The 12,349-nt window shown below is 32.5% G+C and overlaps 1 protein-coding gene across 1 annotated transcript; it reads left to right on the top strand.

The window, feature by feature from the left end:
• The first annotated feature begins 9,104 nt into the window (after positions 1-9,104).
• LOC137811788 (putative WRKY transcription factor 9) lies at positions 9,105-12,349 on the top strand. The gene is made up of 5 exons (XM_068613618.2): positions 9,105-9,748; positions 10,030-10,167; positions 10,252-10,611; positions 10,719-10,832; positions 11,321-12,349. Exons 1-5 carry the CDS (start codon positions 9,512-9,514, stop codon positions 11,930-11,932), a joined length of 1,461 nt encoding a protein of 486 aa, XP_068469719.1. The 5' UTR covers positions 9,105-9,511; the 3' UTR covers positions 11,933-12,349.

Here is a 12,349-nt window from a genome sequence, read left to right as displayed (position 1 = left end):
ATCAGAATTATTATATATTCTTTCATATCTACCTTTGAGTTGACCATTGGCTAGCCACTCATCTTCCCAAAATTTGATCTTGTCCCCTGATCCAAGTTGCCAAACCATATTTGAATTGACCCAGCTGTCCCCTTGATCTGAAAGGCTAACCTTGGATAAATCATTCCACCATCTGGATTTATACCTATTTCGATTCAATATAAATGAGTTTGTCGTACTCCACAATCCATACTTCGATTCAAGAATGTCCTTCCACAGGCCCTTCTCAGTGGAACCCATTCTCCATATCCATTTTTCCAAGAGTGCCTTATTGAATAAATCAATACTTTTAATACCTAATCCTCCCTCCTCTTTCGCTTTACAAATGTTCTCCCAACTAGTCCAAGCAATTTTCCTCCCTTCTGTTCCCCATCCCCATAGGAACTTCCTTTGTAGTTTTGTGATCTCCTTGCTTACTCCAACCGGGATTTTTAAAAAAAAAGAGAAAGAATAATGGTATGGCATTGATGACAGATTTTATAAGGCAAACTCTACCCGCGAAGGAGAGATTCCTCCCTTTCCATACTGAGAGTTTCTTTCTTATCTTCGATAATACAGGGTCCCAAAAAGAGCACCTAGCCTGATTACCACCAATAGGTAGGCCTAAGTATGTGAATGGTATATCCATTAGGCTGCAATGAAGTATCTCCGAGTACATTTTTACCTCATACCTGTCTACTCCAATTGCTCCTATTTTACTTTTGTGGAAGTTTACTTTGAGACCGGAGCTTAATTCAAAACATCTTAACATAGCCTTGATGCTCAAAATATTTTGTACATTTGATTCACACACAAAGAGAGTGTCATCAGCAAATTGTAGTAGATTCACCTCCACTTTTTTATCCCCAACTTTTAAACCTGAGAACAAGTTTTTTCTTGTCGCTTGTTTTACTAGTCCAGCCAAACCTTGTGCAACAATCAGAAACAAAAAAGGTGCCATCGGATCCCCTTGTCTAAGGCCTCTGGACGGTTTGAATTCTTTTTTCGGGCTACCGTTTACCAAAACCGATATAGTGGTTGATTCAAGGCATGCTGTAATCCACTATTTCCATTTTTCGCAAAAACCTAATCTACTCATCATGTACATTAGGAACTCCCAACTCACTGAATCGTACGCCTTTTCGAAGTCAAGTTTTACGACCACCCCACTTTTCCTCCTTCTTTTCAAATCATCCATGACTTCATTCACAACAAGGACACTATCTAATAATCCTCTATTAGATAAAAACGCTGATTGTGATCCATCTATCACCTTCTCAATAACTTTTTTGATCCTTCTAGATAATACTTTTGTCAGAATCTTGTACACACATCCTACAAGTGAGATGGGTCTGTACTCTTCAAGAGATTGAGGGTTCTCAGATTTTGGTATCAATGTTATGAATGAAGCATTACATCCCTTTGGGATCTTCCCTTCACTGTGAAAATGTTTTACTACACCCATTACGTCCTTTTCTAACAAATCCCAATACTTTTTGATAAAACTGAATGTCACTCCATCTGGGCCAGGGCTTTTACTACTGTCACAATTCCAGATAGCCTCCTTAATTTCATTATCCTCAAAAGGTTCAGTCAGGAACTTGTTGTCAGAATCTGTTAATTCTTTAAATTCAACATTATCCAACCTAACACCAATATCCTCGACCGCCGACATCTTTTTCTTGTAGAATTCTTTAACCATCTCCTTGACCATACTTGGCTCTTCCACCCACTTATCAAAATTATAACAATGTAAACCTTTGATCTCATTCCTCATCCTCCTCCATTTAATTGAAGCATGATAGTACTTAGAATTGGAATCCCCTTTCTTAAACCATAATGCTCTTGACTTTTGTTGTAGTAAGGATTCGTTTCTCATATTGATATCTTGTAACTGACTTAGGAGCTCTCTCCGTTCCCTGATCTTGTTTTCATCTAACTCGTCTTCGTCATCTCTCCTATCAAGCTCTTGTATTTTATTCAAGATTTCCATTTTGAGCTTATCTGTATAACCGAAAACATCTTTATTCCACCCTTTCAAATCGCTCTTTAGCATTTTTAGCTTCTCTTTTAACACAAGAATTTCATTTCCCTGAACCAAATAACTTCCCCATTTATCTCTAACAAAGTTGTCAAACTCTTTATGTTCCTGCCAAATGTCTAGAAACCTGAATGGTTTTGGTCCCCAATCTGCTAAATTTGCTTTTAGCACCAATGCACAATGATCAGATACTTGTTTGTCTAAGACATATTGTTTGTTGCCTGGCCAATGTTGCAACCACTCAAAAGTAGTTAAAAATCTGTCAAGTTTGCTCTTAGCCTTTCCATTAGGTCTATACCATGTATATTTTCTCCCAATGCAAGGTATATCAACCAACTCCATACTATCAATGAAGTTATTAAAGCCTTGCATTTCTCTCTTATTTCCTCTAGCTTGACTTATCCCCCTCCTTTCCCCTTCTTTTCTTATAGCATTGAAATCTCCCAACATGCACCATGAATTGCAAGGTTCCCTTTGTCTGATTCCTTTTAGTTCCTCCCACATTTGCACTTTCAATTGTAAATTACATGAAGAATATACATTTGTAATAACAACAGGAATATTACTCTCCCTAAAAATCTCGACAAAAATTATGAACCATCTATTAATAATATGATTTGAACATTGAAATTTTTTTTTGTGCCAAATTGTAAGAATACCACCTGCTCCGTTAATTGGTTCGCTGTAAAAATAATCTACATCGTTATTCCCCCATAACTGACAACAATTATTTAAATTGAAACTTGCTATTTTCACTTCCTGCATGCATACCATTTTGACACCTTCCTTCCTAATTATATCCTTAATATATCTCCACTTTACCGGACTCCCCAAACCTCTCACATTTAAAAATAGTATTCTCATTGATAACCCATATTTTCCCCCGCTTCCCTTTGAGATTTTAAAATTATATCCCTTTTTTCAAGTTCTTCCAGACTTAGCATAATTTTTCCTTCATCCCCACATGTAGCACCTAACTGTTTACCCAATTCCCATAATCTAATCGTTTCTAAGCTTTCACATTTTTTCCAAAATAAACGATTGCAATTGTTTATAGCCATGTCAGACACAGAGTTACTAATTTGAGATAGGACTGACCTTATATGCTTGCGATCTCTCCGTTTGCTATTTTTGCTTAATTCACCCATCCAAAAAACTCTTTTTTCATTTGTGTCGATGGAATTAAAGGACAACACTTCATTGTTTTCCTTCTTTTGTTTTCCTGTTCCTTCCAATACCAATCAAGACTCCCTTTTATTTTGCTCCTCGAATGGTAAAAATCTTTCATTTATTCTGTGCGATCTCGACCCTGAGTGAAGATAGCTCTGTGTGTAATTGTGCTCCGCGGAAGCTGGCACATGATGACAAGGAGATCGCCCTTCCAACGTGGTGTGTGTCGTACGAAGAGAATCCTCCACCTTCGAAATTGAGATCAGTGAAACCGCCTCCCTCACTATCTCTTCTTCCGCCGACGATTGAGCATGGTAGGGTAGAAACCCTTGATTTTGCGTTGCCCAATTCAAGGTGTGCGGTAGCTGAATCCGTTTCTCCTTCAATTCCTCTACTGTGTGGGATTGGGGTGTAGTGATTGCTTCGTTTTGAGTGTGGTGTGCTGATACGACGTCTTTCTGGAGTTGGCCGTGAGCATGGTGTGTGACGGCAGATTTTTCATTCTGAGGTTGCCCACTGTGTTCAACTTCTTCCAAATTGTTAATTCTTTCTATGTTAACTGGACTTCCCAGCAACCCAATCCGAAATGATTCCTCCACCCTTCCAGTAATTGGGCTTGAATTATAATCTGACTCAAATTGATTTTGTAACTTGCACCCCCCTTTCGCATCCGCTACGTGTGTCTGTTTCGAAACACATTGGGCCATTTCTAAAGACCCATTTGTCTTTGCCTTGTCAGCCCTGCTTATAGCCGTTGATGTTGCAGACCCTACGTTTTCCTTCTTGGTGATTAGACAACAATTAGGTGCAGATGTAGCCCCTAGGGGTTTTGCCGGAAAAGTGTCACAGCAGTGTAACGGTGATAATGGTACAGATCTCCGACAGTCCTGTTCAAGCAGTGGTTTTGTCTTGCTCATTTTCACCGTTTTTTCCTCCTCTTCAATCTTGCTTGCGTCTTCAAAGGCCCCATTTTCCGAACAACCTGATGCATGCGACGCCATTGAATCTACTTCAGAATCAGCTCCATCAGACTTTCCGCCCTAATGACATTGACAAAGATTGTAATCAGGAACTGTGCATTCTTCCTCCATTGATACCTGATACAGGACTTCGTTGATTCTCATATAACTGGTTATCTTTGCCTCACAACCCACTGATACTCTAACTTTAAATCTTGCATACTCTAATTCGTCTAAAGACAATGTTGCTTCATCTACCTCAACCAGAGTTCCTAGTAACGCAGCTATGTGTTTAAAGCACTCAGTATTCCATAGCTTCACTGGCAATCCTCTGCATCTCACCCAAACCAATTTATCCACCGCTACAAATTGATCTTCCCATGGGATAATAGTATCAAACAAATCTCCGAACCACTCTTTGTTTTCCTCTATAGCTTCTTTAACCTTCATTTCGTTTTCGCCCATCAAAAGAACATGAAAACCGCCCAGAAATTTAATCTTTATGAAACTGAGGTCTCCCAGAATAAAGCTTTCATTCAAACCTGATACTTTGGTTAGATCCAAGACCCTCCCAATATAACACTGTTTTAACCATTCTCTTGGTGTTTCTTCCACTTTAAAGTGTATAACATTTATATTTGACCTGTTCAAAGAATGTTCTCTGTTTCTGACTCCATTATTGAAACACGTAGAAATATTATTTACTAAGAAATTAGATGAAAGCATGAAATTTAATAAGAATAAAGACGTTAATTGAGAAAGAATATCAAAGCTTCAAACTTTCCATTTGAAACATAGAAGAAAGTGTGAAAAATAATATTTTTAATACATTAATCTTTTATAACATAATTTATTTTATTAATAATTACATTTTGTAAATAATTAATTAAAACAAATATTAAAACAATAAATAAATATTAATATTTTATTTGAATAATATATTGAAATAAATTATTTTATTTGATATTAAAATTAAAAAATTAATATTATAATTTTAAAATATAAGTTGTTACATATTAAAATTTATAATGATTTATTTACTTTAATTCCATTTACATTTTTAACAATAATTTTTTCAAAAGTTTATTTTTATCAATTAAAAAAATTAAAATTTTAATTACACTAATCAAATTTCTCACAAATTAAAATAAACTTTCTCTACAAATTAACTATACACACATTAGTCTAAAACCCCCCATTCACTTCACATTCTCGTCTTAAATAACTCTAAATCTATTTTTCAAATCTTCATTCCTAGTCTCCCTAATTCAAACATAACATAAGTTTGAATGAGAAGGAAAGCGAAGAAATCATTCACACAAATTCGCAAAAATAATGAGAATATTTGCTTTTTTGAAGACTTGGGAATGGTGTTCCATGTGTGTTTGTAGTGCTTCAATGTGACAGAATATCCCTTCTTTATCCTTGCAGTGAAGAGATTTATCATATTATAAGGAAACATCAATCACCCACATCTGTGTTATGTGAGGTTTCTATGTCACTTGTGCCATTTTTCCATTTTATTTTCATGTCTTTTTTTTTTTCCTTATCTTAAAACAGCATAAAATTAATTCAAATAACAATCTGATTTAATTTGATGAATGTGAGATTTTTCATTAAACATGGGAGTAAATAATGAACACAAGAAAAATATTAAATATTTTTTCACTCTCCATTTTTTCTTGTATTTTCATCCTTTCTTAGCACGCTCCCTTCAATTTAATTTTTGCCCTTGGAGTGTATATTAGAGATCCACGTGTAGTCATGAGAAGTATGCAGTTGAATCCATGACTACCCGACTTTGACAGAAAATATAGTATTAAATTTCAAATGCAAATGTCAATCAACCTTTTTTTGGTTAATTATGATTTTAGTCCTTCAGAGGACAAAAATCAATTTCACCTCTTTCAATTTTCTTAAAAACAATTTAATGTAAGTTTTAATTTTTTTTAAATGATTGAATATAGTAACAATATATAATTACTATAAAAAAAATTAGATTTATCGACAAATTTTTATTTAAAAACTTGATTTCTAAAGTAAATTCAGTATTATATACAAATATTATCTATTTATCTGAATTTTAAATTTTATCTACAAATCTATATCCAAAATAAATTTAATATTATTATTAATTATTAATATAAATATTTTTATTAAAAATATAAATAATAATAATTTAAAAGTTTTAATAATATAAATAATATTAATCATAATAATTATATATGTAATATTAAAATTATTATTATTATAATATAAATAACTATAAAATCATAACTAATATTCATAAATAATAATTATAAATTATAATCATAACTAATAATATACTAATCATACTATTAACATTATAAAATAAATAATATTAATAATGTTTATAAAATAATTTATTAATAATAATAATAATAATTTATACTTTAATTCTTCATTATAATTGTTTTTAGTGTATACAAATTTGTTCCTAATTTATCCTTATTAATATTTTATTTTATTTTATTAATTTATTTTAGTTATTTTTTATTTTGTAATTTTAGCATTTAATCAAAAAATATATAGTTTAAAAAATGTATTTTATTTTTTTTGTCACTTAACGGTTGTTAGATGTGAACCATGTTATTTAAAGAGTGAAGAAATTGATATTAAACTCATTTTTTTAATTTTTATTTATACAATTTTGAATTTATGAAATTTGTGATTGACTTTAAGTTGAATGTTTTTAATGAGATTGATTGTGGCATAATGCTTCTTATTTTATTTTTTTTATTTCAAGTTGTAATTTGATTTTTAATTTTCAATTTGATTCAAATTCATCAAATAAAAAAAGTTTGATTTTGAGTTTTCCCGTTTCTTTTCGAAACTTCTTATCACAGTTTATGAAATTATCTTGGAAGGGTTTAGTTTGATGCAAGATTAAATTTTTTGTAATTATTAATATTTTAAAAGAAAATTGTTAAAATTTATTTTCAGATATAGGAAAGATAAGTTAAAAGAAGATTAATAATATTAATAATAGTTAATAATATTAATAATATTTAATGATATTAACAATATTTAATAATATTAATATTATAAATAACATTATTATAATAATTAATATTTTTATTAATTTGAACAATAATAATATTAATAAAATTAATCATGACATTAAATATATAAATAATATTAATAATTTTTATATTATTAATTATATTAATATTGATAATTATATTAATAATTATAATAATAATTTTGTTTGGTGTAATGATTAAAGTTTTTAAAACATCTGATTTTGAGTTCGAGTTTGCTTGTTACAATTTATTTCTAAGAATTAAAATAGGTTAAATTACTTATGAATTTATCTAAGGATTAGAATTTTGAGACTGAATTGACTTTTTAGTGTTTTTTAATATAAGGACTAAAGTAATAATTAAATTCATCTTTGTAAGGAAGGAGATGAAGAAAGCTAAATTCATCTTGTCTGTTGTCATACTTATCCAGATGGGTGTGAAAATAATAGTATTTAATGGAAACATTCATCTATATGTTCACAAAAGAAGAGAATAAAAATTGGGTGGGTAAACCTTTCAATTTTTTTATTATTAAATCAACCTTTCTCCTTTTTTTAAATAAGAAAGAAAGTAATGTAGAATTGAACACCCTTCTTTTTAGTTGAGTAATCATGGGTAACAATATAGTCTTTTAAAGTATTCCCTTTTATTTCAATGGTTAAATTGTCGACATGGTTTAACGTCAAGATAAACCACGTTTAATGTTCTTTTTCTGGTTTTCGTGTATTGATCACGTAACTTATCTTTATGTATCTCGTTAAATTTGACCTTGTTGGACTAATGTATTTTGGCTTGGAGTACCTTTTGTACTCTTTTTAATAATATTTTGTCTATAAGAAAATACGTAGGATATATATACATATACCTTTTTATATCGTTTAAATTAAATTCTTTGTAACTTCTGCAGCCAACAACTACATATAATTATCCGGGTGTTATAATTAAAGGAGAAACAAATCCAAGTACACAACATGTAGATAATTTGCCAAGAAGAAGGGGAGAAAGTTCGTTTTTCAGTTTAAGTTCGATGAAAGAAAATAGTGTGTGGGATACGATAGTTGATGTGACAAATAAAGAAGTAGAAAAGAGTGTGTGTGTGTGTTTGAAGGTCCAAAAAATATCATAAACAATTTTGTATGTGAAAGGATTAGTATATAATAAATAAATCTGTTTACTTACAGAAAGAGTTTACTACGAAAAAATGGTTTTTTTTTTTGTTGATTATTAAAGTATAACGTGGGAGGTAGTATACAACTAAACTATATAGTATATACAAGTATAACTATAAAGTAGGAGTTGAGATGTAAGGGGAGTTAAATATGGTGTTAAAGTTGACAAAATCAAGATCTGATCCCAAGGTCTTTTCCTTCATATGGGATTTCGTACGGGGTTCATATTCCATGGTAATAGATGATGCAATATTAACTAAGATATTATAATGAGCTGCATGTTAAGCCTTAGAATATTTTTCCCTATTTCCACTCTATAAAAAAGGTCCAATGAATCTCGTCAAATTGTTCGCCATTAGCAGGCACATGCAGCACGAGTGCCCCCTTCAACCTTCAACGAATGCCTTCTCTTTCCACTGTAAAAGGGCATTGCTGTTCATGCGACTCGTGCCCTAATATGCACAAATATAGATGAAAAGAGAAGCATGCAATTCATGATGTGCATGCCCTAGCGTGTGCCCTAGTACTGTTAGCGATGAAAAAAGGTTTGTATTATTAGCACGATGGCATCAATTAAACATGATGTTAGGCGGCTTAATTACGTGGTCTAAAAGGATAAAAAAAAAGGCTATGTTATTTTATGCCAAATAATAATGTCAAACAATTGAAGTGATGTGATGCTTTTTGCTCACTTTTTTTTCAGTGCCCTGGTTGAAGATTTTATACAAGACCTTGATTTGATTCTTGATCACACAAAGGGCAATTAAAAAGGTCAATGACCCACGATCAACTTACTTTGTACCAATGGTTAATTTTGTCTTTTTGGCAATGGGAGGGTTCACTTATCAAATATAGTAGGGTGCCCACTTGCCTGTTTTTATTAAATTTTAACATACAAGCTTATAGACTGATTAATTTAATTGGAGGTTCATTAAGAAGCCAACTAAAGTCAAATCATAGATGCGTCCTTCTGTGTCCAAGATAAGAAACGTCTTCGGGACGAGGGAATTGACTTTGGTGCCTCAAAAGTGGCGTATATACTTTTATATATAAATCATAAGAGAGGACAAAGAAGGAGATTCTTCACAACCTCAACCTTCTCCTCAATTCATGGGTAGAGTCCAAAACCCCACAAAGATGGAAATTGATCTCTCTTTGAAGATAGATACTGATGATGAACAAAAAGCACAAGCAGATGAGCAACTCAAAGAGTATAACCAGGAAGAAATGGCACAGATTCCGGATAATAATAACAAGGAAGAAGTCCCTGAAACTACAGCTGGTGAAATAGAAGATGATGCATCAGTGGTGGAAACATCTTTGCAAGATAACACAAAAACCAAAGAGGTACTTGTATTTTCATTATCAACAACCAGATCCAAAATCATAACCTCTTTCTTATACCTTTCTACCTCCTTAATTTGATTGTGCTGAATGAGTAAATTAACAGCTAAATTTTTTGACTAACTATTTTTTCCCATGTTTCTATCACTGTTTTTCTTATGCGTATGCATGTGTAACTCTTGAAAACACAGAATTCTTTTGATAACTTTTAATTGCTTGAATATGATACATATATGCTAGAGTTGTTTAATTAGAACGTTAAAGGGTATGGTATTTTCCTCCAGTTAAGTGTCCTGCAAATGGAGATGGAAAGCATGAAAGAGGAAAACAAAGTTCTGAGGAAAGTTGTAGAACAAACAATGAAAGACTATTATGATCTGCAAATGAAATTCTCAGCTATCCAGGAAAACAATAAAAGAAAGGTAAAATCCTATAATATTGATCTTTTGACTTTCATCTATATTTTTTTTTCATATATAATAATAATATAGATCCCATTTTTATAGGATCATGAAATTTCTCTCTCACTTCAAGACATTGCGACCAGCAGCGGTGAAGGACCATCGAGAATTCTTGAGATGGTTAATAAAAAAATAAAAAGTGCTCCATCTCCTCCTAACACTGATGATGATAGTTTAAGCGAGAGTGAATTGGGTTTATCACTGAGGTTGCAACCAAGCACGAGTCAAAAAGAAAGTGATGTGGGAAACAAGGAAGAGAGAAAAGATCAACAATTGGCAAGTTTTGTATCAGTGCAGAACAAACTACAGCGGAATCATGAGTTGCCTGGTATTACTACCCATGCTATCACCCCTCCAAACAGAAAGGCTAGGGTTTCTGTTAGAGCAAGATGTGAAGCTGCCACAGTGAGTTCAAAATCTATATGTATTTATAATTGAAGTATTCTTCATGATACCATCATTACACATATGATTGGATTCACATTGAACTAATCATCTCAATGTTGTGATAGATGAATGATGGGTGCCAATGGAGAAAATATGGGCAGAAAATTGCAAAGGGAAATCCATGTCCACGAGCCTATTATCGTTGCACTGTAGCCCCAGGTTGCCCCGTTAGGAAACAGGTAATTCTCAACTATTTATATTTCCACACTTTTATGCTTCCCTAGAGTTTGAAAGGATTTGAAATTGTTTTACTCTACTAACCCATGTTTTCTTTGACATTCAAAAATTAATTTCACACTTTTCAAGAGAAAACACATTCTAAGTAAATAAATGTTTTGTTAGGGTTGATTTAAGCATATGTTTCAGTTAAGTTGAGATATTCAAATTAGTTTTATCAAAATCAATTATATCCAACTATAAGACAAACGGCTTACACAAACAATCCACTTGAAATTATATGGGGCTTAATTTTGTGCATTAATTGCATATAGTAAAAACTATTATAAATTCATTACAGATGATCGTGCTTGTATTTCACTGGTTTAATAATAATTCATCGAATAAAGGTATTAAAATGAAATCAATCAAGTCCTTTTTTTTTGTCTAGAAAGTTTGATATTATCTAATATCTCTTCAATTCTGGTGTTTGTTAAATTTATATGTATAGGTACAGAGATGTATAGATGACATGTCCATTCTTATTACAACCTATGAAGGGACACATAATCATCCACTCCCTGTGGGTGCAACTGCCATGGCTTCTACAGCTTCTGCAGCAGCTTCCTTCATGTTGCTAGATTCAAGCAACCCTATTTCAGATGGAACCTCTAGTTTCACTCAAGCACCCCTTCCTTACACCTTCCACTCATTAAACCCAGCTTCGAATTTCAGGAGCATAAACTCCAGTGATCCATCCAAAGGAGTTGTTCTTGACCTCACAAGCAACCTCAGTGAACCACTACGTTTTTCTACTGGTAGCTCCTCCAATACTACAACTGAGAGTCGCTTTTCTTGGATGCCAAACAAATACCAAGGTGGTGGTGCAATTACAATGAACAACAATTTTCACAAGCCTAGACCAGTGGACATTCATGATAGAATTTGGAAAGGAGAAGAAAGCAAGCCACTAGAAGACAATGTGTCCGCAATTGCCTCAGATCCTAAGTTTAGGGTTGCTGTTGCTGCAGCCATAACATCTCTCATGAATAAAGAGAGCCACACTGCTACTCATCCTATTGGGACTTCCTTTGGTCCTAGGAGTGGCCAAAATGGTACCTAGCTTTAGCTCTAGCTAGTAACACCAACTGGGTCGTAGAAATCTCTTTCAAAAATTGATTTTTCAACTTGATCACAAGAGTAAGTCGAAGACAAAAAGGAATGTTATACTTTACACATGTTCCATAGACTTATCAGACATTACATTTTATGTATCTTCGTATAAATAACATACCAGGGTGGTTTCTTGTTTTCCTTGTAAATTTTTTGTGTTATTATTGTTGTTGGTAGTTGTGAAGTGAGGTTTGGATGATTAACTAGTTGGAGGCCACACACGTGGAGAAGGGCTTTTAAATAATGCAGTTAGCAAGGCTCAATTATTAAAGTATTGCTTAGTCTTTCTTAACTATGTTTTAAGTCTATATAATTGTAGTCACGTGGATTCAAGTTAATGGTTAAGGAAATATTTGATTCTTGTAAA

This window comes from Phaseolus vulgaris, chromosome 2, assembly GCF_051622355.1.
Source record: "Phaseolus vulgaris cultivar YP4 chromosome 2, ASM5162235v1, whole genome shotgun sequence".
NCBI lineage: Eukaryota > Viridiplantae > Streptophyta > Magnoliopsida > Fabales > Fabaceae > Phaseolus > Phaseolus vulgaris.
This window is presented reverse-complemented; position numbering and strand designations above follow the sequence as displayed.

Bases quoted from the DNA above. Each gene is read 5' to 3' on its own strand.
- LOC137811788 (XM_068613618.2), top strand. From the start codon at position 9,512: ATGGGTAGAGTCCAAAACCCCACAAAGATGGAAATTGATCTCTCTTTG. The intron at 10,612-10,718 runs GTGAGTTCAAAA...ATGTTGTGATAG, and splicing joins CAAGATGTGAAGCTGCCACA to ATGAATGATGGGTGCCAATG. The intron at 10,833-11,320 runs GTAATTCTCAAC...TTATATGTATAG, and splicing joins GTTGCCCCGTTAGGAAACAG to GTACAGAGATGTATAGATGA.